This window comes from Erinaceus europaeus, unplaced genomic scaffold (genome assembly GCF_950295315.1).
Source record: "Erinaceus europaeus unplaced genomic scaffold, mEriEur2.1 scaffold_820, whole genome shotgun sequence".
Classification (NCBI taxonomy): domain Eukaryota; kingdom Metazoa; phylum Chordata; class Mammalia; order Eulipotyphla; family Erinaceidae; genus Erinaceus; species Erinaceus europaeus.
The window spans coordinates 4,350-30,012 of NW_026647289.1; the positions used below are offsets into that span (position 1 = coordinate 4,350).

Genomic DNA, 25,663 nt, shown 5'->3' on the forward strand with positions numbered 1-25,663 from the left:
AAGATCAGGGTTCGAGCCCCTGGCGCCCCACCTGTGGGGGAGGGGGAAGAAAAAATATACAGAGATAAAAATAAGTCATATCTCTAACATAAACCATATTCCCTCTTCTATTATCCTTTTAAAGGCATGTTGACATTTTTGAAATACTTTTTAAAAATATATTTACTTAAAAAATTTATTGTATTTTTTGCTTACTAGAAAGAGACAGCCAGAAATTGAGAGGGGAGGGGAGATAAAGAGGGAGAGAGACAGAGAGACACCTGCAGCCCTGCTTCACCACTTGTGAAGCTTTCCCCCTACAGGTGGGGACCAGGGGCTTGAACCTGTGTCATTGCGCGCTGTAACATGTGCAATCTACCAGGTGCGCCACCACCTGGTCCCTTTTTGTTTATTTATTATTGGGTGGAGACAGAGAGAAATTGAGAGGGGAGGGAGAGACAGAGAGACACCTGCAGCCCTGCTTCACATCTCCTGAAACATACCCCTGCAGGTGGGGACTGGGGGCTTGAACCTGCGCCCTTGTGCATTATAATGTGTGCTCTCAACCAGCTGTGCCACTACCTGGGCCCAAGTCATGTCTGAGTTTCTACCTGAGTGACCCCTGGATAATTCTTGGCTGGGGGGGGGTATGTTCTTGTGTCCTTGACCACAGCCCCCTATGCGATTGTCAGAGTCTCCAGATGTTGCCACAAGGCCCTGGAGGGACATGTCACCCCCAAGGCACCCCTCTGTCCCAGGGTCAGTGACTCTGATAAGTCACAGGTGGGGCGAGGAGGCGTGGTGTGCACATGCAGGCATGCGTGTGTAGTAGACGCGCTCATGCACAGACACACACACACACACACACACACACACACACGGCTCTGGTGCAAGCCCCCTGATGTTTGCACTTGTGGGCATTTCAGCCTCCTTGTCTGTTTGCACACTCACCAACTCAGGCAGTGAAGTCCCATTGCATGGTGGCTTAGAGGACAAGTCCCGTCCATTCAGGAATTCAAGTAGTGTGGTCACCCGCTGGCTTTAACTCACTTATCTTGATCTTCGGCCACTCAGGGCTTCAGTGTCGAAGCTGTCTCAGCAGCGGGTTAAAAAAAACATTGGGGGCCAGGCAGTGGTGCACTTGGTTAAACGTACACACTATAGTGCGCAAGGACCCGGGTTCAAGCCCCCTGTCCCCACCTGCAGGAGGAAAAGCTTCACAAGTGGTGAAGCAGGGCTGTAGGTGTCACTCTGTCTCTCCCTCCTCCTCCCAATTCCTGGCCATCTCTATCCAATAATAATTTAATTTAATTTTTTAAAATTATTAAAAAAAGGTTTTAATTCCAGTTCTTCCGATGCAAGTGGCACAAATCTGCTGGACGGTGTACATAACCATTCCCAGGGTTGGAAGGTCGCCTTGCTGGCTGTGACTTTTGTGTCCCTCCGCGGTGCAGAGAGGGGTGTTCATCTATGGGAACAAGACCACGATGCTCAGAAAGAGGCCAAGCGCAGCAGAAACCAGCCGACCGGAGCCAAGCCGTCCTCAGGCCTGTGGGTGCTGGAGGAAGTCAGTCCTCAGGTCTCAGCAGCTGACAGCAGCAGCATCTGCCCTCAGGAAGCTGGCTGAGCGGCCCCCACCCACCCCAGTCGTGAGCAAGTATCAAAGTTCCTGAACCAGGAGTCTGCCTTTGCTGTGGTACACGCTGCCCCCTGCTGGCTGATGCTCGTCTTTGGAAGACTTTCTTTATTTTAAAGATGGTATTTCTTCATGAGAAATGATAGGGGAGAGGGAGAGAGAGAACCAGCCATCACTCTGGCACATGTTCTGCCGGAGACTGAACTCAGGACCTCATGCTTGAGAGTCCAAAGCTTTATTCTCTGAGCCACTTCCTGGACCACAACATTTGTTATATATATATATATGTGTGTGTGTGTGTGTGTGTGTGTGTGTGTATGACTATTTTAATGGCTGTCTCTTCTTTTTCAGTTGATATATATTTTAAATATTCATTTACTTATTTTGGATAGAGACAGAGAGAAATTGGGGGGTCAGGTGGTGGTGCACCTGGTTAAGCATGCACGTTACAATGTGCAAGGACCCGGGTTCAAGCCCCCAGCCCCAACCTGCAGGGGGAAAGCTTCGCGAGTGAAGCAGGGCTGCAAGCATCTCTCTGTCTCTCTCCCTCTCTATCACCCCCTCCCCTCTCAGTTCCTCTCTGTCTCTATCCAATAATAAATTAATATTATAAAATAGTGGTATTTAAAAAATTGAAAAAAAAAAGAAAATTGAGAGGGGAGGGGGAGAGACAGAGAGACACCTGCAGCCCTGCTCCACCACTCATGAAACTTCCCCCTGCGGGTGGGGACAGGGGCTTGAACCCGGATCCTTGCGCACTGTAATGTGTGCGCTCAACCAGGTGTGTCACCACCCGGCTCCTCTTTAGGAGATATTCATTCTCTCCCTTTTCCTCCCCTTAACTCTGATAGACTCAGGTTCCATTCTGTACATATCCAGAGGTATCTTCTCATAAAAACATGGAGGGTTGTGGGCTGGGCCCAGAAACCTCACCCTCTGGTCTAACCCCCTGCCCACCCCGCCTTCTCTGAGTGCTGTTTCTAACTGCAGGAAGGAGTCTGGGAAGCCTGGCTTTCCCAGGTGGTGGCGTACCTGGTTGAGCACATATGTTACAATGCGCAGAGACCCAGGTTCAAGTCCCCAGTCCCCACCTGCAGGAGGAAAGCTTTACCAGTGGTGAAGCTGGGCTGCAGGTGTCCCTCTGTCTCTCTCTCTCTCTCTCTCTCCCTCCTTTCCTCTCAACTTCTGGCTGTCTCTATCCAAAACATGAATAATGATAATTAAAAAATTAAAGAAAGGAAGGGAGGAGAAAGCCTGGAGAACATTCCTGCTGGAAGCTAGCACCAGAGCCGGCTCAACTGGCCGCCCTTGGCCCTCTGCAGGCGCCACTGACCCTTCCTGTTCACACACGCCAGTTACAATGAGAAACTGAGGCACGGAGCATCAGAGGAGCCTGCTGCAGTCTGCACACAGGTGAGTGGCGTGAACTTGGGCATCAGCAAGGGAGAAGACCCACCCATTGCACCCGCGCACAGCCAGCCAGACCAGCAGGGCTGCAGAGGGACAGGCAGAAAGAGGCAGGGAGACGGGGGAGGCACCCCAGCTCTAGAGCCGCCCCTGTGTCCTGCCTCCTCACTGTGGCTGGCGCCCAGGCTTGAATCCCGGCACGTGTGTGGCAAGGTGTGCACCCCACCAGGCCACTTTCTCCTCTGTCCCAAAGGGTCTGACTTCAGAGTCACACTCATCCTACTTGCAGCGGCAGCAGCGCTGAGACTTCTGTCCAGGGTACACGGCCGCTGGAGGAAATATGTCTCTTGTTTGAGGAAAAGGTGTTTCTGTAGAAGCTTCTAGTTTACAAGGTTGTGGCAGCTGAAGTCACACTATTTGGGGTCATTACACTCCCTCAAAAAAAACCCAATTTCCTAGGTCTCAGCCAGTCAGGACTGTGCAATGGAGCCAGTACACAGAGGCTGAGATGCCAAGGCCCCAGACTTGCTGGAAGACAGGGGCTGGGGGTGGCCGCTGCCTGGTCTCCCCCCAAAAATAAATCATCAGCGACATCAGCGTTTAATAGCGGTGACTTTCGGGAATAATTCCAGAGGAGAAAGCAAACTCTTGGCTGCAGAAAAGAAGTAGAGCTGGGAAGGACGGAGGAGGCAAGTATGATTCTCTAATCCCAACTGCCCACCGCCCGGAGCCAACAGGTAGGGAAGTCAGGTATAAAAATAATAATTCCGGGACCCCGTCGGTGCTTCGCCAGGCTGAGCAGTTACAGGGACCCAGGTTCCCACTTGCGGAGGGGAAGCTTCATGAGCAGGGAGGCAGGACTGGCAAGTGCCTCTTTCTCCTCCTCCCCTCTTAATTTCTCTATGTACTATCAAACAATAAATTAAAATTAAAAAAAAATAGATCGCATGGTGGTTCTGCAAAAGGCGTGCAGACGTGAAGCTCCACGCTCTCAGGTTCAGTCCCCAGCACCAGCACAGGCCAGAGCTGAGCAGGGCTCTGGTGATAAAACAAGTAAATAAACAAAGCAAGAGATGTTGACAATTCAGACGTGGAGGCCACGCCCCCAGAGACCCCGCCCCACGCCGTACCGAGGCCCCGCCCCTTTCCGAAGCCCAGTTCCCAGCTGCGTCTGGATGCGCAGGCGCACCAAGAGATGGTTGTGTGACGGTAGCGCGCAGGCGCTGGGTTTGAGCACAGGGGCGTGGCCTAGCTCTGGAGGCGTGGCCTGGGTATGTTGGCGGCGGAACGTGCTCCCCGAGCGGGGGCGTGGCCAGGGGCGTGGGGCGTGGCCTGGCGCGCCTGCGCCGTGTGTGCGCGGCCGTTGGCGTCGCGCGGCGGGGGCGGTTGTCCTGGAGAAGCAAGATGGCGGCGACGGCGGCCGCGGTGGTGCCGGAGGAGGACACGGAGCTCCGCGACCTGCTGGTGCAGACGCTGGAGAACAGCGGGGTGTTGAACCGCATCAAGGTGCGGCGGCGGCGGCGGGCGGCGGGCGGCGGGCGGCGGGCGGCGGGCGGCGGCGTCACAGTCCCCGGGGCGGGCGGGCTCTGCTGGGGGGCCTCCCGGGACGTCCCGCGGCAGGTGTGTCGGGCAGTGTCCGCAGGGGGGTCGGGGCGCCGCGGCGGTCGTGTCGGGGCCTGCGGGAGATGGCGTCCACGGCGGGGCGGCCGTGGCTGGGGACGCGTGGCCGCTGATCCGGTGTCCAGGAGAACCTGGCCCGGGTGCTGATGGGGGTGCTGACGGGGGTGCTGATGGGGGTGCTGATGGGGGTGCTGACGGGGGTCCTGATGGGGGTGCTGATGGGGGTGCTGACGGGGGTGCTGACGGGGGTGCTGATGGGGGTGCTGATGGGGGTGCTGACGGGGGTGCTGACGGGGCTCCTGATGGGGGTGCTGATGGTCCTGATGGGGGTGCTGATGGGGGTCCTGACGGGGGTCCTGATGGGGGTGCTGATGGGGGTGCTGATGGGGGTGCTGATGGGGGTCCTGACGGGGGTGCTGATGGGGGTGCTGATGGTCCTGATGGGGGTGCTGACGGGGGTCCTGATGGGGGTGCTGATGGGGGTGCTGATGGGGGTGCTGATGGGGGTGCTGATGGTCCTGATGGGGGTGCTGACGGGGGTGCTGATGGGGGTGCTGATGGGGGTGCTGATGGGGGTCCTGACGGGGGTCCTGATGGGGGTGCTGATGGGGGTGCTGATGGGGGTCCTGATGGGGGTGCTGATGGGGGTGCTGATGGGGGTGCTGATGGGGGTGCTGATGGGGGTGCTGACGGGGGTGCTGACGGGGGTCCTGATGGGGGTGCTGATGGGGGTCCTGACGGGGCTCCTGATGGGGGTGCTGATGGGGGTGCTGATGGGGGTGCTGATGGGGGTCCTGACGGGGGTCCTGATGGGGGTGCTGATGGGGGTGCTGATGGGGGTCCTGACGGGGGTCCTGATGGGGGTGCTGATGGTCCTGATGGGGGTGCTGACGGGGGTCCTGATGGGGGTCCTGATGGTCTTGGTGTGTGTGTGTGTGTGTGTCCTGATGGGGGTCCTGATGGTCTTGATGGGGGTGAGCTCTCTGTCCCGGGTGAGGGTCCCCCATGAGCTCTCTGTCCCGGGTGAGGGTCCCCCATGAGCTCTGTGTCCCCATGTGAGAGTCCCCCATGAGCTCTGTGTCCCGGGTGAGGGTCCCCCATGAGCTCTCTGTCCCCATGTGAGGGTCTCCCATGAGCTCTGTGTCCCCATGTGAGGGTCCCCCATGAGCTCTGTGTCCCGGGTGAGGGTCCCCCATGAGCTCTCTGTCCCCATGTGAGAGTCCCCCATGAGCTCTGTGTCCCCATGTGAGGGTCCCCCATGAGCTCTGTGTCCCGGGTGAGGGTCCCCCATGAGCTCTCTGTCCCCATGTGAGGGTCCCCCATGAGCTCTCTGTCCCCATGTGAGGGTCCCCCATGAGCTCTGTGTCCCCATGTGAGGGTCCCCCGTGAGCTCTGTGTCCCGGGTGAGGGTCCCCCATGAGCTCTCTGTCCCCATGTGAGGGTCCCCCATGAGCTCTGTGTCCCCATGTGAGGGTCCCCCATGAGCTCTGTGTCCTGGGTGAGGGTCTCCCATGAGCTCTGTGTCCCGGGTGAGGGTCCCCCATGAGCTCTCTGTCCCGGGTGAGGGTCTCCCATGAGCTCTGTGTCCCGGGTGAGGGTCCCCCATGAGCTCTGTGTCCCCATGTGAGGGTCCCCCATGAGCTCTGTGTCCCCATGTGAGGGTCCCCCATGAGCTCTCTGTCCCCATGTGAGGGTCCCCCATGAGCTCTGTGTCCCGGGTGAGGGTCTCCCATGAGCTCTCTGTCCCGGGTGAGGGTCTCCCATGAGCTCTCTGTCCCCATGTGAGAGTCCCCCATGAGCTCTCTGTCCCCATGTGAGGGTCCCCCATGAGCTCTGTGTCCCGGGTGAGGGTCCCCCATGAGCTCTCTGTCCCCATGTGAGGGTCCCCCATGAGCTCTGTGTCCCAGGTGAGGGTCCCCCATGAGCTCTCTGTCCCCATGTGAGGGTCCCCCATGAGCTCTGTGTCCCCATGTGAGGGTCCCCCATGAGCTCTGTGTCCCAGGTGAGGGTCCCCCATGAGCTCTCTGTCCCCATGTGAAGGTCCCCCATGAGCTCTGTGTCCCCATGTGAGGGTCCCCCATGAGCTCTCTGTCCCCATGTGAGGGTCTCCCATGAGCTCTGTGTCCCCATGTGAAGGTCCCCCATGAGCTCTGTGTCCCATGTGAGGGTCTCCCATGAGCTCTCTGTCCCCATGTGAGGGTCTCCCATGAGCTCTCTGTCCCCATGTGAGGGTCCCCCATGAGCTCTGTGTCCCGGGTGAGGGTCCCTCATGAGCTCTCTGTCCCCATGTGAGGGTCCCCCATGAGCTCTGTGTCCCCATGTGAGGGTCCCCCATGAGCTCTGTGTCCTGGGTGAGGGTCTCCCATGAGCTCTGTGTCCCGGGTGAGGTCTGTTGAGTCCTGGGTGCTGGGCTGGAGCCCACGCTTGTCCTCGTGCCCTTGCCTTGAGATTTGTCTGGAAGTAACTTCTGATTCTTGCCTCTCCTCTCCAAGGCTGAACTCCGGGCCGCAGTGTTTCTAGCGCTGGAGGAGCAAGAAAAGGTACAGGTACGGGCGTGTCCTTTGCGGTGAGATCCATCTGGAGAACGTGGGAGGGGGCCGAAGAGCGAGGCCAGTCCTGCTGGCCATGTCCCCCGGGTCCCTCTCTCTGGGTGAGGGCTGCTCGGTGGAGGTGTCCCCTGCTGCGGGATCCTCGCACAGCTTCCGCCCTGCACCGCGGCCTGCACTGGCTCATCGGCGTGTCTGGTGCGACAGCCCCTGGCGCAGGTGTCCCTGGGCGCCACCCCCTCTGGCTTCTTTGTTTGCGCAGGACATCCAGGCCTGGCCCCTCACTCCTCCGCCCCCCAGCTGGGAGGTCTGGAGCCCTCCGCCCGGCCGCCCTCCATCTGGCCCACAGCTCCCTGCTGAGGCCCTGGGTGGTGTGTGCTGAGCCCCGGGTCCCGCCTGGTGTCAGCGGCCGCCCTGAGCTCTCACGCCTCCCCCACGGTGCCATCTCCCGCAGGCGGTCGTCCACCCGGGTCGAGCCGTTCCGGCAAAGCCTGCCCCTGGGCTGCCCGTCCCGGCCCCTCTCCGTGGGGCAGCCTGGGTCCAGTCCCCACCACCACCCACAGCCCACCAGCTGTCCCAGACCGGCCTCTGTGCCGCCCTCCTCACCCGCATCACCCGCATCTCCCGGTCCCGCAGGCCGGAAGGGCCTCCTGCCCGATTTATCCCACTTCCTTTCTTTCGGCCTTGGTCTCTGTTGTTTTTTCACTTATTAAGAGGAGTTTTCTTCTCTGGACCAAGTTTTTCAGATAGAAATGGATGAGATCGGGCTGTTGAGGGTAGTGTGGCCGTGGACAGAGAGACATAGACGGGAGTTTGCGGGGAGAGAGAGATGAGGTGAGGTGGACGCCACAGTGCCCTGGCCCCCACGCCCAGGAGGCGGGTGCCCCCCAGAGCCACCTCGGTGCGCTGCACCCCCACCTCCCAGAAGCCCTTGCTCCACGGTACTTGAGGTTGGTCAGCTTTTAACCCTTGGGGTCTGGTCCTGCCCCTTGGTTGCCCGTGACCGTTCCGGGCGGCCAGGCTGGTGAACATGCCCTCGTGGCCGTGCCATCTGCTGCAGCGAGCTCACAGCTTGACATGTCCACGGGACACGCTGACGCCCCCGCAGAGTCCCGGAGCCCCCGTGTACCCCGCACCCCGATCCCCGGCCCGCACACAGCCCTCCCTGCTGAGCTGGGGGAGCCCGCTCCCACCCGCCTCCAGCGTGCCCGTCCACGCGGGGCTGCCCCTCACAGTCCTGGGCCAGGCAGGGGACCCGGGACGTGGGGCTCAGGAGGCTGCGGTGGCCGCGTGTGCAAAGCAGAATAGAAAGCGACCGGCGTCCGCACTGTGCCGAGCCACCTCCCAGCCCCCGGTGACGGGCACGGAACAGCCGCGCACTCAAAGCAAGTCCTGCGGGGTCACGGCGGAGGTGCTTCCAGTGTCCGAGTCGATCCCGCGGTCGCTGTGGGACTGACAGTGCCGTCTCTGTACCTTTGCCTCAGGGTGAAACTTCGCCACCTGTTTTGCTTTGTTCGTAACAAACTCTGTCCCCTTTTTTTTTTTTTAACAGAACAGAACTCCTTTAGTCAATGAGAGCCTGAAAAAGTTTTTAAATACAAAAGACGGTAAGATGTTGGACTTGTCCGTGTTTGTTTGACTTTCAGATCTTGACTGCATTTGGGAGGAATCAGCAATTTCTGATTTCTTAGGATTTGAGGCTTTTATTGCCTCCTGGGTTATCTCTGGGCCTCATGACTGCATGTTGCCTTTCCCTTTCTTCTTTTGCAGAGAGAGAGAGAGAGAGAGAGAGAAATAAGAGGGACACACACACACACACACACACACACTTGCAGGACTGCTCTGCAGCTTGTGAAGCTCCCCCTGCAGGTGGAGACTGAGGGCTTGAACTTGGCCCCCACCCATGGTGACATGGTAAATATGCCCTGTACCGTGGGGCCGCCACCCAGCCGCAGTCTGGTTCCTACAATTCCCTTTTCGCAATCGAATCTTACTGTGCGCTGTTGTTACTAGATGTTCCCAGTCACGGGAAGTCGTTCGTTAAAATCAACATTGCTGTCTACTAGTAGCTCAGGGATTCTAGCCCAAGGATTAGAGACCGATTTTCCGTCCTTAGTTGTATTTAGAAGATGAGTCTGCAATTCTGAGCATCCCGAGACTTTCCACTAGTTCTGCCTGCCGCCCTCAGTGGAGCGAGGCCTTGGGTGGCGAGGGGCGCTCACCTACCTGTCTTTTCTCTCCCTCCGCAGGCCGGCTCGTGGCCAGTCTGGTCGCGGAATTCCTTCAGTTTTTCAATCTCGATTTTACCTTGGCGGTTTTTCAACCTGAAACTAGCACAGTAAGAACAACCATTTTTTACATCTATCCTTAGAAACCTTTGATGCAAATAAGTTCATGATATGCTCAAACTGAAGTAAGCTTCACGACTGGCAAGGTCTTGCCACAGTACATTTGTAGTCGGTTCTTTTTCTTATTAAAACATTTGACTGATGGATGAGAGGTCAGAGCACCACTCAGCTCTGGTGTACGTGCTGCGGGTATTGAACCCAGTGTCACCTCGAAGATTCTGGGCCTGGTCCCTGCCAGTCCTGTGCTCTGAGCACTGAAGTGTCTCTCTGGCCCGAGGGCCCCTTCTTCACGGGGCTTGATGAACGAGGGCTCGTCAGAGGCGCCGTGTTCATGCCGTCTCACTCTGCCTGTTAACGGTCTTCGAGTGGAGTGTGAGAAGAGGAGTTAGAGGTTTCAAGTGTCCCCACAAAGACTGAGTTTTTAAGACGTGTTTATGTTTCTAAATCACTTTTCTCTGATCTTGGCAAGTCGTTCCATACCCTGTGCCTCACGCCTTGTTTCTGCCTCAGCTTCAAGGTCTGGAGGGTCGAGAGGACCTCGCCCGAGACTTGGGCATCATCGAAGCTGAGGGGACCGTGGGGGGCCCCCTGCTCCTGGAGGTGATCAGGCGCTGCCAGCAGAAGGAGAAAGGGCCCGTCGGCGGGGAGGTGAGTGTGGCCGCGGCCGCTTCCTGCCCGCAGGGACTCGCGTTTTCCACAGGAGACCCTCGGAAGTTCAGGTGTGGCCTGCAGGCAGCCGTGGCGTCAGGCCCTGCTCCCCTCGCGGAGTGGGGAGACGCGCATGTGCTCCCTCCCCGCGTCCTTGCGGCGCTGACAGGCCGCCTCTCTGGGGCTGTGACGCGGCTTCTGTCCAGAGTGCCGGGGGCTGGGCTCGAACCCGGGTTTCATGCAGCGCTGAACACAGTCCGCATGAGAGACCCCGCCAAGGCCCCGGGCCGCGCCGTCTGCTCTGCGGTGTCGTGCCTGGCTGCTCCTGGGGGGCAGCGGCGGACGGCCCTGAGGGGCGGCGCCAGCTGGGGTGGCGGCCTCGCTGCTGCCCCTGTTGTCGCGGCCGCTCCCTCTGAGGGGACCCGGCTCCGAGCGGCCCTGCCTCAGCCCCGCGCGCGCGCCACAGCTGCTTCTAGCCCGGCTCCCGGATTCTGGCCCCTGCTGCCATCTGGCTGGGTGCTGGGTGCTGGGTGCTGGGTGCTGGGTGCTGTGCAGACAGGTGTGACTCCTGGCGGGTCTCTGATCTGCCCTCAGCCGCGGGGCTGGCGGCCAAGCCCTGCGCGTGTTTCTGCTTCTTGCGCACAAACGCGCCGCCCTCCCCGCAGCCCAGTACGGGGCCGGGAGAGGCATCCTAACGGGGCTGCTGTTTCAGGGCGCCGTCAGCCTCTCCGACGGACACGCGCCAGCCCGGTCCCCCGAGGGGAAGAGCACCCCCAGTAAGGTGAGTCGGGGAGACCGCGGAGCCTCTCCCACGCGCGTGTCCCGAGTCCCGCCCGACGTGGCCGCGGGGTGGGCGCTGTGCTGGCTGTGCCCGGGGGCCACGGCTGAGTGCCCTTCCTGCCACCCTCAGGTGGGCACCGGCTTCCTCAGGCCCCTGCTCCGCGCTGCTCTGCCGGGACAGCCCTGGGCGGGCGGTGCCAGGGTGGGCGCGGGCTCAGAGGCAGGGCGGGATGCTGCGGTGCCGCGGGGTGCTGGGTCCTTGCCACTGTGATCAGAAGGCAGCTCCAGGGTAGCCATGAGGGGGCGTCTGTGAGGAGCCTCCATGTGGAGGTGGCTGTGAGGGGCGTCTGTGAGGAGTCCCCATGTGGAGGTGACTGTGAGGGGCGTCTGTGAGGAGTCCCCATGTGGAGGTGACTGTGAGGGGCGTCTGTGAGGAGTCCCCATGTGGAGGTGACTGTGAGGGGCGTCTGTGAGGAGTCCCCATGTGGAGGTGACCGTGAGGGGCATCTGTGAGGAGCCCCCATGTGGAGGTGACCGTGAGGGGCGTCTGTGAGGAGTCCCCATGTGGAGGTGACTGTGAGGGGCGTCTGTGAGGAGCCCCCATGTGGAGGTGACCGTGAGGGGCGTCTGTGAGGAGTCCCCATGTGGAGGTGACTGTGAGGGGCATCTGTGAGGAGTCTCCATGTGGAGGTGACTGTGAGGGGCGTCTATGTGAGGAGCCCCCATGTGGAGGTGGCTGTGAGGGGCATCTGTGAGGAGTCTCCATGTGGAGGTGGCTGTGAGGGGCGTCTGTGAGGAGTCTCCATGTGGAGGTGGCTGTGAGGGGCGTCTGTGTGAGGAGCCCCCATGTGGAGGCGACTGTGAGGGGCTTTTGTGTGAGGAGTCTCCATGTGGAGGTGACTGTGGGGCATCTATGTGAGGAGTCTCCATGTGGAGGTGACTGTGAGGGGCGTCTATTTGTGGAGCCCCCATGTGGAGGTGGCAAGGGCTGTCTGTGAGGAGTCCCCATGCGGAGGTGGCTGTGAGGGCCTTCTGAGGATTCCCTGTGGAGGTGGCTGTGAGGGCCGTCTGTGAGGAGTCCCTATGGAGGTGGCTGTGAGGGCCGTCTGAGGATTCCCTGTGGAGGTGGCTGTGAGGGCCGTCTGAGGAGTCCCTGTGGAGGTGGCTGTGAGGGCCGTCTGAGGAGTCCCTGTGGAGGTGGCTGTGAGGGCCGTCTGAGGATTCCCTGTGGAGGTGGCTGTGAGGGCCGTCTGAGGAGTCCCTGTGGAGGTGGCTGTGAGGGCCATCTGAGGATTCCCTGTGGAGGTGGCTGTGAGGGCCGTCTGAGGAGTCCTTGTGGAGGTGGCTGGGTAGGTTGGGGGCTGGTGCTCGTGTCCCACACTCTGTGGAGCATCCATCACGCGTAGCAGGGAGCAGCCTTCTGTCCGGCTGTGGGGCAGGGCCTCCCGTGCTTCGTGCTCTAGGTTGACACACAGTCGGCTCGGCTGGTGGCACCGAGCCCATGGCCGTCACCTTGGCAGTGGCGGGCCACGTCACGGGGGTTGTGGCTGCGGGGCAGGGAGTCGGGCGGCTCGCTCTTTCTGCACTCGGAGTGGCGCGCGCTCAGGCCGCAGCCCAGCCCGGTGGCAGGGTGGCATCTGCCCGGGGGAGTGGCAGCCTCACAGGCCTGTGCCTGGACTGGCGCCTCCGGCACTGCGGCCTCTGCCACGCCGCGTCTGCTGTGACGGGCTGGGGAGGCCTGGCCCGCCGGTCCCCTCCGCGTGGAGAGCAGCAGGGCCGCGGGCACAGGGTCCAGTCGCCGTCCCCGTGTGTGCTCAGCGGGGCGGGCCCTCAGGGCCGGGGGTCCCACACCGGGCTGCCCCCGGCACGGCCCTGGGCCGGGCTCCGGCTGCTGACCAAGGGACTTGAGCGAGATCTGGAGAAAAGACAGAAAGTGCAGGTTCCACAGAGGGACGAGCGAAGTGCCTGGCCCGTCTAAAGCTTCTAGTAGCAGCTGGTTTTAGGCTAGTTTGCCATGCGGGTGGGCGCCCCGTGGTGAGACGCATTTTATTCTCGTGCTCAGATACCAAGGTATAAAGGACCAGGTAAGAAGAAGACAAGCGGGCGGAAGTCTGGTGCCAAGGTAACGCGCGTGAGGGCAGAGGGCAGCCTGGAGGCCTCCCCTGTTGGGCCGGCACCCCTCCTCTGGGCGCCCGGGCGGCCGCGGCTCACGGGGAAGGGGGCAGGCTGGTGTCTCCGGAAGCCACGCCGGGTGGGCAGCGGGAAGGAGCTCGGTCTGCTTCCCGGCTGAGTCCACGCCCGAGCTTGTCGCTCTCTCAGCCTCGCTCCCTCCGGCCCTCGGGCCTGGCTGCTCCCTCCCCGCGGTCCCGTCCCGGCTCCCAGCCCCGGGCTCCCAGCCCCGGGCCCCGGCCGCCCTGCCTAGGTCCTCGCCCTCCAGCTAGAAGAAAGCGGAGTGACGCGAAGAGTTTTGTTGTGATGCTTAGAAAGTGGAAGAAAGAGACCCTTTTCAAAAAATACATTTTATTTTGGTGAGAGAGAGACAAACACAGGGAGACCCCAAAGCCCCGCTCGGCTCTGGCTGACGGCCGTGCCAGGCATTGAACCTGGGGCCTCAGAGCCTCGGGCAGGAGAGTCTTGCGGGACCGCGTGGCCGCCTCCGTGCCCGAAAGGTCAGCCCGCGGCCGGCTCTCGGGCACTTCAGGCCGGTCTCCTCCAAACTTGAGCCGCTGACGGCCCCTCTCACTCCCGGGACCCAGTGCAAAGCCTCCCTCCTACTCGGGAGTCCCGCACCTCACGGCAGTGCGGGTCTGTGGAGAGCGAGAGACACCCCAGGACCCACCCCGTGAGCCTCACCCAGGCTCAGCCTCCCTCCCTCCCCAGCACCGGCAGCCGGGCACGGAGCTGCTTCTGGGCTGTGGGGGCGGCGGGCGCGCAGAGCCGGTGCCGAGCTCCGGGCTGCCCTGTGCTGGCCGCCGGGGAGCGGACGTTGGCCGTGTGTCTGCCGTGTGTCTGCTCGGGCCAGCGAGTCCCGCGTCAGAGCCCTTTGTGACTCCCGCTGTCACCATTACGGGCTTTCCTCTGGTGAACAGTGCCAGCAGGCCTTTGCTTCAGGCAGAGGAAATCCGCTGCCAGGCTCCTCCAAGGATCCTGCCCGGTGTGCTGTGTCCCGGGCTCCTGGCTGGGCTGTGGTGTCCTCTCCAGGCCGGCACCTTCCCACTGACTCCGGGAGGAGCGGCCAGAGGGAGCACTGATCCCCGAGCACTCGGCCCCCGGGGGGAGCGGGCCAGCACCATGCGAGTCTTTGGCCGGGCGGCCGCCCTGTACTCACGTCCCTCAGCGGCATCCCGGGCTCCCTGGCCCCCAGCCGGCAGCCTGCAGGGCCCCGACTCCTGCTCCCTCCTGCTCCGTCCTCGTGCCCCTCTCGCTGCGCAGGGAAGCCCCCCGTGACTGCAGGCGGGGGCAGGAGAGCACAGGCCGCTTGTGCTGGGGGCAGGGGTGGCGGTGCCCACAGGAGGCCCTGTCTGGGACGTGACCTGTCGCCGCCTCCCCCTGGCTGGTCTGCGGACCTCAGCGGGTGCCCGCGGGTCCCCTGCGGGAGGCGCCTGGTGGCAGGAGCACGCGGGCACTGCCGGGTTTGCCCCTGCCCTGCGGTGCCCAGAGCGTGTGCCGGTGTGTTTGGCCAAGGCCCTGTCGCTGTCTCTGCAGAAGGCCGGCGGCGAGGCCAGCCAGAGCGACTCGAGCGTCTCCTCCTCCGAGTCCAGGGCCAGGGCCGGCCCACCCCCTCGGGACCCCGACGCCCCCACGGCGGCCCTGCTGGGTGGCAGGGGAGCGGAGGGCCAGGCCCACGCTGGGCTGGGGGACGACGGCGACGATGGCGACTCTTTCTTTGATGACCCCATTCCGAAGCCCGAGAAGACATACGGCGGCTGGTGAGCGGGCGGGCGGGGCCAGAGCCCTGGATGGGGGTGGGGGTGGGGGTGGGGGCAGAGGCTCCCCTGGGTGGGAGTGGGGTGGGGGTGGAGGATTGCGGCTCCCGGCGGCCAGGCTCAGCAGCCGCCCCATCCGTCTGTCTGTCTGTCTGTCTGTCTGTCTGTCAGGAGAAGCGAGCCGAGCAAGCCTGCGGGAAGCCTGGCCTCTCTCTCCGACGCCCCCCCACTGAAGAGCGGCCTCAGCTCCCTGACCGGCGCCCCCTCTGCGAAAGACCCGGAAAGTGAGTGGCCCCCAGCCAGAAGGCGGCGTCTGTCTCCCGCCCTCCGAGGTCCCTGTTCCCGCTCCACTCGGCCGCCCCTGGGCCGGGCCTTTCCTGCGGTGCCGGTGCCAGGGCTCGAACCGCCGCGCCCGCCCTGCGCGTGGCCACCGGGCCGCCCCCGTCTTCTGCCGTCTTCTGCCCGGCCCGGCCCGGCCCTTCGGGAGCAGCCGGTGCCCGTTGCTGCAGGAAGACACGTGGGTGCGGTGCGAGCAGCCCAGGGCTTCCGTGCGGAGCCTTCTCCGGCCTCGCTGCCCTCGGGGATGGGCTCTGGCGCGGCCTGCGATCCGCTCTGCTGCCCCGGGGGGCCTGGCCACAGCCTGAGGACGAGGACGAGGACGAGGACGAGCCGTCCTGAGGAGCAGTCAGCCCCAGTCGCCGCCTCCCTCAGCCGCGTGGCGTGCGGAAAGGCCGGAGGGTCGCAGGTGCTTGGGGCGCCTGACGGGGCTGCTTGTCCTGTTGGCAGGTAAACGGGGGGTCGCGGCGGCCTCGAAGGACCTGAGGGTCGGCGGCAAGATCGGGGCCCCGGGCTCAGGTAACCGCCCGCGCGCGCGCGAGGTTCTGAGACCCGGGTGGGGTCACTCGGGCCGGGGGGCACGGGGCGCCGGGTCTGTCCCGGGGTCTGCGCGCGCGTGCGGGGGTCGGGACGCCGGGGGCTCCGGCCCACACAGCACAGCCGCCCCGCGTGGGTGGGGCGGGGCTCGGCCTGTCCGGGCGACAGGGGCTCCCGCCTCAGAGCGGAGTCGGCGGGAAGCGCCTTCACGGTTTACGGGAGCCTTCCTCTCCTTGGCCGCGCAGGGCCCGGCGAGGACGACTACGCCGACGACTTCAACAGGTCAGTCACGGCCGCGGCCCCGAGGGACCCCGAGTGCACAGACCCACCCCGGCGGGGCCGCCGCCCTCTGGAGCGCTCTCTCCCCCACGTGCCTGCCCCTCTCCCCTTGGGAGAGAAGTAGGAGGAAAGGAAAGGGAAAGGGAGGTGCCTGTGTAGTTGGCCACCCCTCAGAAGTCCGCATCTGGGTGGACGGCTCTGTCCCGGAGCTCAGTGACGGGCGCTGCCTGGAGGGGGTGTCTCACCACCGGGACGGCCCCCACCGCGCTCCCCTCGGCGGGGCCCAGGCCAGGCGAGCCGGGAGACTCTGGATGCCGCGATGCTTCGGGGAGGTGTGAGGTGACTGTTGCTTTCGATGTTTCCGCTCAGTCTTCCTCCTGTTTTTCTCTCAAATCAGCACCAGCCACCGCTCAGAGAAGAGCGACCTGAGCATCGGCGAGGAGATCGAGGAGGACCTGTCTGTGGAGATCGATGACCTCAACACCAGCGACAAGGTGCATGCGGTCATGGCGTGGGGGTGGGGCTGGGTGACGGGCCTGAGGAGCGTGTCGGCCGGGTGGCAGGTGGGCAACACAGGCCTGGACCGGCAGGGAGAAAAGACCTCTGCTGGTGGCAGGGATGGCCCAGGCCCCAGGTCCTTTGTCATTCTCCAGCCTGTCACATGAAGGCTGACTGGACAGAGCCCCTCAGCCTCCTGAGGGAGGGACTGAGAGGACGCAGGTGTCGAGCTCCTGAGGGCACTGAGAGAACACGGGAGTTGAGCTCCTGAGGGCACTGAGAGGATGCAGGGTTGAGCTCCTGAGGGCACTGAGAGGATGCAGGGTTGAGCTCCTGAGGGCACTGAGAGGACGCAGGGTAGAGCTCCTGAGGGCACTGAGAGGACGCAGGGTTGAGCTCCTGAGGGCACTGAGAGGACGCAGGGTTGAGCTCCTGAGGGCACTGAGAGGACGCAGGGTTGAGCTCCTGAGGGCACTGAGAGGACGCAGGGTTGAGCTCCTGAGGGCACTGAGAGGACGCAGGGTTGAGCTCCTGAGGGCACGCAGGGTTGAGCTCCTGAGGGCACTGAGAGGACGCAGGGTTGAGCTCCTGAGGGCACTGAGAGGACGCAGGGTTGAGCTCCTGAGGGCACTGAGAGGACGCAGGCGTCGAGCTCCCGCAGGCACTTCTGGGAGACGTGTGCGTCCTGACACCAGCCCTGTGTTTCCTTCTGGACAAAGCAGCTGGATGAGCTGACCCAGGACCTGACAGTGTCGCAGCTCAGCGACGTGGCCGACTACCTGGAGGACGTGGCGTAGCCGGCCGGGCCGGAGTGCCACTAGCACGGCCATCTGCACCCCGCCGCCTCCTGGCCTCCCGGTCCCGCGTCCGGCCGCAGAGGCCTTGCAGTGTTGTCCCACTAAACACGTACTGCAGCCCACGTGGGAGCCTCCGTGTGGTCAGTGTTGGGAACACGCTTGTCTCTGCCGACGTGACGAGCCAGGCCGGGCCGGGAGCTGCATCAGGCCCGAGGCGTCCCCACCTCGCCCGTCCCTCCAAGACTGTGTTTCCCTCCGTCGGGAGGCGTCGAGGCCATCACGGTGACATTAAAATCCTCTTTGTGCGCTGCCGGGTTCGCTGCTGGCTTCGCGCGTCTTGAAGGGTCCCGGGCAGCGACACCTGGAGCGTGGGGCCCGTCCGTGGGGGATGCGCGGTCACCACACGCCCCTGCGGCTGAGACGAGCCGCACCCGGGCTGTGGCAGCGTGGCCTCTGCCCTGCTCCTCTGTCCGGCCTCTACCCGCAGCCGCGAGTCACCCCCCAGCTGCCCTGGCGCCGACGCATCCCGGCCAGAGTTCGAGGGGAGGCAGGGCGGGTCCCCCTCTGGATCCCTCAACCCGGGAGGCCCCGCTCCCACCCTGGGAACCTCTGAACGCTCGGACCCGGGGACGGAAGGTGCAGAGTGGAGGCGCCTGGGTGCTGGGTGCAGGGTTGTGGGTGCCCGCTAACTAGGTGAGCGCTGCATCCTGCAGGGGCAGGGAGGGCACCCGGGCAGAGCAGCCGTCACCCGGCCGGCGGTGGGCGCGTCCCCAGCAGGAGAGACAGAAGTCAGAATCTGCCTTCAGTCTGCGAGAGGCCATTTTCTTTTTCCTGCGAATTTATTTGATGGGCCATAGAGAAATTAAGGAGAGAGGGGAGACAGAGTGACGGGGAGCCGGGCCGTGGCACGGCGGGCTGAGTGCACGTGGCACGAAATGCACAGACTGGCATCAGGATCTCGGTTTGAGCCCCCAGCTCCCCACCTGCAGGAGGGTCGCTTCACAGGCGGTGAAGCAGGTCTGCAGGTGTCTGTCTTTCTCTCCCCCTCTCTGTCTTCCCCTCCTCTCTCCATTTCTCTCTGTCCTATCTAACAACGACATCAATAACAACAATAATGATAATAAAATCAATAACAATAATAATGACTACAACAATAAAACAAGGGCAACAAAAGGGGAAAAAAATTTAAAAATTAGAAAAAGAGACACCCTAGACTTGCTTCACTCATGAAGCACCCCCCTGCAGGTGGGGAGCGGGGACTTGAACCCAGACAGACCTTTGTGCGTGGTGTCTACCACCTGGCCCCCAAGAGATTTCTGACTCGCATGATGAGTTAGAATTTTTCAACAAATGGAGACTATAGAACAGGAGGGTCACCAAGAGAATGGCTGTTTAAAGAATTTCTCTGACAGACTAATCGCAGCTGAAGACTGATGAGCTTGATAGTGGTCGGGTGAGGCCACACACAGCGAGATACGGGGAGAGGGGACGACAGTGACAGGTGCTGGTGCACACGTCACAGTGCACAAGGATCCGGGTTCGAGCACCAGGCCCCCACCTGCAGGTGGGACGCTTCACGAGCAGTGAGGCAGGGCTACAGGTATTTCGTCTCCCTTTCCCCTCCAAAGCTTTCTGTGTCTACTCAAAATCAACAAATGACATTTTAAAAAATAAAACCCCAGGGCGTACCCAGAGCTGTGGGACCAGTCAAGTGGTCTGGCATACGGCAGTGACTGGGCCCGAGAGTGACAACAGTCGCAGAGCGGAAGGAGTGTTCACAGAGAAGCTGGCTGAGGACTTTCCTCCAGGAATGGTGTGAATCGCAGGCCGAGAAGTTAGAGGACCCCCACAAAATGACTGCGAAGGAATGAACAACCTATTGGCCGTCGCGACAGATTCATTCAGGGACTTAGAAGGGGGCAGGGGAGGGCTGGGCAAGGCTGGGGGCCCAGCCGCGGGCAGGGGGGAGCAGGGGGAGGGTTTGATGGGGCCTGAGACGGCCCGCAAATATGTGGGGGCAGACGTGGAAATGGGCCCTCGAGACCAGTCAGCATCCCTCGACAACAGAAAGTGATACTGAGATTGGACAAAAGTAAGAAAAACATCTTAAAATATTTGTGTATTGGGAGCAGACCCGACCTGGGCCTGCTCCTGGCCGCCGACCTCGACAACAAAAAGTGATACCTGAGGGGCAGGGCGGCTGGAAGCCCCACTAACTACGGCTCTCAGGAGGGGGAAAGGAAACGGGCCCAAGGGTGATGTGGCTGGGGGGGTGTGGAGGGGAGGGCACCCTCCCAGCCAAAGATGCTGAGCCCCAGGCTGAGGGGAACCTAGCTCCCCACCCCTCCCAGGGCGCTGTTCTGAGTGGAGGTTTGAGGGGCTCCGGACCTGGGGGGACCTGGGGGCCTCCAGCCCCTCCCTGCCTGCCCCCGGCTCCCGGCTCTGCCCTGCACACCCCCCAGTGGGGAGGCTGGCGTGGAGCTAATGGGCTCCAGCCTCTGGCCGCGGGGTGAGGGGGACGCAGTAAAGGGTTTGGTTTCCTCTGAGGGCCGAGTGAGGGGCGTCTCTGGTGTTTCCTAGAACGTCCGGCAGGCCTTCTTGCTCCCTCCATAGTGGCACCCTCAGGTGCTGAGGGAGCCCCTTCCCAGGACCGGCCCCCCCACCCCCCGCACACAGCTGCCACCTCCCCAGGTGCTGGGAGAGGCCCCCACCCTACCCACCCCACCCATACCAGCCGCTGTGTTTTTCCTGCTTCTCGGTCCCCCAGCCCACTTCCTCTGTTTGGGGGTTCCTGTTTGTAAATCACGGCCGACGCAGGGGTCCGGCCTGCAGCCCCGGTGCCCAGCTGAGCCCCACTAGCAGGCAGGGTGGGCACCGCCACAGATAGACACATTCTGCAGGGGGCCGGGGGGGGGGGGTCCTGAGCCAGAGGAATGGCTGGGTGTCAGGAAGCAGGGCACCAGGCACCCCGGGCCCCCATCCTGCAGCCTGGCCTTCCCCATGGGCTTTGCTCCAAGTGAGAGGAGCCCCGGCGACTGAGGTCTGGGGGTCTCCACTCCCCATGCTCCCCAAGCCCAGGCCCACATCTTGCCCGCCCACTCCTCCTGGTTAGAAAGCAAGCTCTTAGTGCAGGAAGCGCTTTCCTAACAATTTCTGTTTTTCTAAATTATATTTTAATTGTATTGCATAAAAGACAGATTAAGAGAAAAGAGAGAGAGAGAGAGATAGTTCAGGCCTGAGGCTCTGAGGCCCCAGGTTCAACCCCCCACATCACCATCAGCCAAAGATGAACAGTGCTCTGGCAGAGAGAGACCTGCTGCTCTGCTTCGCCACTTGTGAAGCTTCCCCCTGCAGGTGGGAGCCAGGGGCTTGAACCCGGGTCCTTGCTTCACCGCTTGGACTCTTCTTTTCCTTCTAAAAGATTATTTAGGGCCAGGTGGCAGCGCACCTGGTTAAGCGCTCACTCACAATACAGTGGTGCACAGGGTCCCAGGTTCAAGCCCCTCCCTCGTCCCCACCTGTAGGGGAAAGCTTCACAAGTGGTGAAGCTGGGCTGCAGGTGTCTCTCTGTCTCTCTCCTCTTCTGTCAATTTCTCTCTGTCTCTATCCAGCAATAAATAAAATATTTTTTAAAAAGTCAAATTAAAAAAAAATACTTATTCCCTTGAGAAGCAGAGAAGGAGCCCAGAGCCCTGCTCAGCTCTGGCATAAGGTGGTGCAGGAGATTGAACCCAGGTCTCTGGGACCTCAGACTTGCAAGTCCTATGCTCCCCCTCTGAGCATCTCCCCAGCCCCAGCGGCTGAGCTCTGGGGCGCGGGTTCAAGTAACTGTGACACTTCCCTTCCTGAGGCTGGTGTGAGGGCCCTGGGTCCCCTGAGGAGGCTGTGTAGACATCTCCTCAGAAGACTGGGGCTCCACCCCGACCCCCCAGTCCAGGCCGTCTCCTCTAAGCTCTTCTGTCTCCCACATGGCGTGACACTCCTGTGAAACACACACACACACACACACACACACGCCCCTGTCACCCCCAGAGGAGAGGCAACCTGAGAGACGAGAGACGGGGCTGCCTGGCCACACAGCAGGGAGCAGGAGGCGGTCCAGCCCTTGTCTGTCAGCTCCGAGCAGGTGACTGAGGACTTGAACCCAGGTCCTGGCGCACGGACCCCGAGCTCCACCCCTCGAGAAAGCAAGCCCCAGGCACAGAGTCGGGGTGCAGGTAGCCACCCCGAAATGGAGCCCGTTAGTGGAAAGGGGTCTGGAAACCACAGGTCGCCCCCCCCCCTCCTGCAGGTGGGCTGTCTGTGGACACGTTTGCGGGTGTACGCGGGTGTCTGAGCACCCCCACGTGAGTTTCGCGGCTGTCTCTGCCTCTGAGGACCTGAGACCCCCCTGGGTCTTCACACACTCCTGGCCCCCTCCTCCGAGGGGAGACCCAGAGGGAAGGGACAGCCAGACCTGGGTCTGGGGGCAAGCGGGGCGGGGTGCAAGTCCCCAGATCTTCCCGCCCCCCACAGGCCGGGCCGGCCTGTCTCCGTGGCCCAGAATCCCTGAGATCAAAGCCCTTCATGGGTCCCAAAGGGTGGGGCCAGCAGGGATACAGCCACGTCCCGTTTCCAGCCGTCACCAAGTGTTGGAGTGAACTTCAGCCCAGTCCATCCGCCCCCGGCCGTCCTCTCCCCCAGGGGCATCGTGGTGGCCTGGGGGGGTGGGTGGGAGGCCCCCACGGGAGAGCCCAGGCAGGAAGTGGTCTGGCCCGTGAGTTTCCAGTAAGCGTCCCACACGGGACTCCGCCCAGCCCAGATGCAGCTGGAGATACCTGGGGCGCCCTGACCCCCGCCCGACACACCCAATCACTGCTGCTCTCTCTTCTCCGTTCAGCAGCTCAGCAGACACTTCTGGAGACCCCGCTGTGTGTCAGACCCCCCCCCCGCCCCTGCCACGGGGAGGGGCACCGCTGAGCCAGGCACGGGGATGGGACCCCATCTCTGCCGGCAGAGATGCCTGGCGGGGAAACTGAGGTGGGGGTAGGAGTGAGGGCCCAGCTGGAAGTCTGGTCAGTGGGGGGTGAGGAGACATGGGCTCACCAGTGGAGGTCACAGTTTGCTTTTGCTGGTGGGACAGGAGCCCCCAAGACAGGAGTGACCCCCCAGCCCCATCCCCTGGACCTGCTTTCTGCCCCAAATTCACAATCACCGGGACTCCTGGAGTTGAGCAGGGGAGGGTCCATCTGAAGGGGGACTGGGCCCTTTCACCCTCACCAGCACCCCCACCTGCCCAGGCTTATAAATAGCCTGGAGCCCCACCCTGACATGCATGGGTTTTGGAAACCCAGTCCTCTCTACCTTTTTAAATTTTCTTTTCTTAAAAATATTTATCTATTCCCTTTTGTTGCCCTTGTTTTATTGTTGTAGTTATTATTGTTGTTACTGATGTCATCGTTGTTGGATAGGACAGAGAGAAATGGAGAGAGAAGGGGAAGACAGAGAGGGGGAGAGAAAGACAGACACCTGCAGACCTGCTTCACCGCCTGTGAAGCGACTCCCCCGCAGGTGGGGAGCCGGGGGCTCGAACCGGGATCCTTACGCCGGTCCTTGTGCTTGGTGCCACCTGCGCTTAACCCGCTGCGCTACCGCCCGGCCCCCGTCCATGACCTTTTCAAGTTGCTGAGGCCTGGATAAGCCAGCCCTCCCACTGCCAGGCCTCGTCTCTGGACACTGGCTTTATTATTTTCATTTACTACTTTTGGTTGCCAACCAGGATCATTGCTGAGCCTCAGTGTCTCAGCAATGAATATGCCACTACGTGTTTTCTTTTTCTTTCTTTATTTTAAAACAACTAACCTAGTTAGGTCTTTAAAAACATTTTTTTTTCTATATTTACTGGATAGAGACAGCCACCACCCAGCCCCCATGTTTTCTTTTTATTTTAGGACTGAAAGAAATTGAAGAAAGAGGTAGGGGTCAGATTGTGGTGTGCGTGGTTGAGTGCACCTATTACAAACTGCAGGGACCCGGGTTCAAGGACCCAGTCCCAATGTGCAGGGGGGAAAGCTTTGCGAGTGGTGAAGCAGTGTTGCAGGTGTCTGTCTCTCTTCCCTTTCTATCTCAATTTCCGGCTGTTGCTATCCAATAAAGATAATTTCAAACGTTTTAAGAAAAAGAAAAGTTAAATAGGGAGGGAGAGCAGAAGAGAAGGCCTGCTACACCTCTTCTGAAGCTTCTCCCCTGCAGATGGGGACCGGGGGCTCGAACCCAGGCCCTCATGCATGGTAACAGGTGTGCTCAGCCCGGTGCACCACCGCCTGTCCCCGGGATACCGGCTGTTGAGTGGCACACGCTGGATCTTGGTGTCTGGAGCAGTCTCAGAGTGTCACCTCATAGGAGAGCAGCCTTTGCAGATGTGACACTTAGCAGCCTCTCAGGAGACTCTCGTGGACTTAGGCAGAGGCCCTGCAGAACCCCAAGGCCAGTGACGTGAAGAAAGGACATGAGAGATTTTAATGAGAGGGAGGGAGGGAGAGAGGGAGGGAGGGAGAGAGAGAGACCAGAGCCCTGCTCATCTCTGATGGTGGCTCTGGGGATGGAACCTGGGACTTCAGAGCCTCAGACATGAGAATCTTTTGCAGAGCCTCTGTGTTGTCTCCCAGCCCTATTTGTTATATTTTAATGAGAGAGAGAGAGAGAGAGAGACCCCAGAGTCCTGCTCAGCTCTGGCTGATGGTGATGCTGGAGACAGAACCTGGGACCTCAGAGCCTCAGGCAGGACAGTCTTTTGCAGAATCGTGACTCTGTCTCCTCAACCCCACAGGCCAAGTCTGCATTTCTTGCTGGCAAGAGGGACAGTGACACGGCAATGTTGTAACGGAGAGGCCTCCTGCCTTCTTGGGACAACCCGAGATTTGGGGTAACTCACAAGGGGTTTAGCCGCTTTGCTGCATCTCTAGACTCCTAGAAGCTGCCCAGCGCAGGCCACGCTGCCCACGCCCACAGCAGCCACCTTCTCGTTTGCCTTCTCTGTGCGCGGCTGGAAGGTAACTCTGAGCTCTGGGACTCTGTCAGGGGCTGCGGCCGTTCTGATGTCCCTTGTCCAGGGTGCCCTCTATCCCCACGTCTCCACCCTGGCTGCTTCTTCTCCGTGAGATGTCACCACGGCACCCCTGGGGTCGGCAGCGTGTTCTCAGAAAGCCCACCCGACTGACACATCAGCACTGACATTCACAGTTCAGCGTCGCGGGACAGAGCCCGCCACGCTGTCCCCACTGGCGCTCAGGACTAAAACTGGCCGCCCCTTGGGGACACGGCTTGTCTCGGACGCTGGTGGGGAGGGCATCTCGTGACGGGCTGGTCTCCAGAGTACTCTGGGGACAGAGAAACTCATTCTGCTGCGGTCTCCAAGTTTTAGTTTATTTTAATCTTTTAAAGTTATTTACTGGGTAGAGACAGAAGTCAAGAGAAGGGGGTGACAGAGACAGAGAGATACCTGCAACACTGCTTCACCACTTGCAAAGCTTTCCCCCTGTAGGTGGGGTGTGGGGACTTGAACCCAGGTCCTTGAGCATGGTAACGTGTTCAACCAGGTGCGCCACCACCCGGCCCCCAAACAGGTCAAGTTGTGACAGCTCAGCCGCCTGTCATAGAAAAAAGTGACGGGGGGAGTCGGGCTGTAGCGCAGTGGGTTAAGCGCAGGTGGCGCAAAGCACAAGGACCAGCATAAGGATCCCGGTTTGAACCCCGGCTCCCCACCTGCAGTGGAGTCGTTTCACAGGCGGTGAAGCAGGTCTGCAGGTGTCTATCTTTCTCTCCCCCTCTCTGTCTTCCCCTCCTCTCTCCATTTCTCTCTGTCCTATCCAACAACGACAACAACAATAATAACTACAACAATAAAACAACAAGGGCAACAAAAGGGAATAAATAAATAAAATATTTTTTAAAAAAGTGACGGGGGGCCAGCTGGGACTGCTGTGTGTGTCCCCCATGGGGTGTCTGTCCCTCCTGGACCTGAACCTGGCACCCTGCCCCTCCCCCGGGGTCCCCGGTGCTCCTGTGGAACTTTCTCAGCTCCTGTCCCTCCAGAGTGGGGAGGTGGGCACCCCTACGGCAAAGCTCCCAGCGCTTTCAGAGAACTGCCCAATCGCTGGCAGCCAGTCGTTTCCAAGAACAAGACAGAAGATTCCACAGACGAATAATTATGAAACAGAGACACGGCTGCCTCCGTCTGGACTTGAAACGAGCCGGTGACCTAGTTACATCAGTGGCTTCCTCCCCTCTCTGCACGGCCCGTGGGGTGCTGGGGATGGGACTGTGGTGACGGTAACGGTGAGGCTGC

General features: G+C 61.2%; 1 protein-coding gene and 2 long non-coding RNA genes across 5 annotated transcripts; all 3 read left to right on the forward strand.

The window, feature by feature from the left end:
* Positions 1-4,370: 4,370 nt before the first annotated feature.
* CEP43 (centrosomal protein 43) lies at positions 4,371-17,459 on the forward strand. 2 transcript variants are annotated; one of them, XM_007521599.3, is made up of 13 exons: positions 4,371-4,528; positions 7,135-7,188; positions 8,741-8,795; positions 9,438-9,526; positions 10,047-10,184; positions 10,897-10,965; positions 13,027-13,086; positions 14,670-14,893; positions 15,062-15,174; positions 15,677-15,745; positions 16,009-16,045; positions 16,440-16,536; positions 17,263-17,459. In XM_007521599.3, exons 1-13 carry the CDS (start codon positions 4,427-4,429, stop codon positions 17,335-17,337), a joined length of 1,182 nt encoding a protein of 393 aa, XP_007521661.1. In that variant the 5' UTR covers positions 4,371-4,426; the 3' UTR covers positions 17,338-17,459. The 2 variants fall into 2 exon arrangements, with proteins under 2 accessions (XP_007521661.1, XP_007521662.1); XM_007521600.3 differs by lacking the exon at positions 13,027-13,086.
* On the forward strand, positions 11,480-12,856 carry LOC107522424 (uncharacterized). Of its 2 annotated transcripts, none has more exons than XR_009547926.1 (3): positions 11,480-11,942; positions 12,016-12,053; positions 12,306-12,856. It is a non-coding gene; the product is annotated as an uncharacterized LOC107522424 (long non-coding RNA). The 2 variants fall into 2 exon arrangements; XR_001601485.2 differs by having other exon boundaries at positions 11,482-11,900.
* A 1,060-nt stretch (positions 17,460-18,519) lies between the features above and the next one.
* Positions 18,520-25,643, forward strand: LOC132536281 (uncharacterized). Its single transcript, XR_009547927.1, has 3 exons — positions 18,520-18,937; positions 24,146-24,980; positions 25,274-25,643. It is a non-coding gene; the product is annotated as an uncharacterized LOC132536281 (long non-coding RNA).
* Positions 25,644-25,663: the final 20 nt, after the last annotated feature.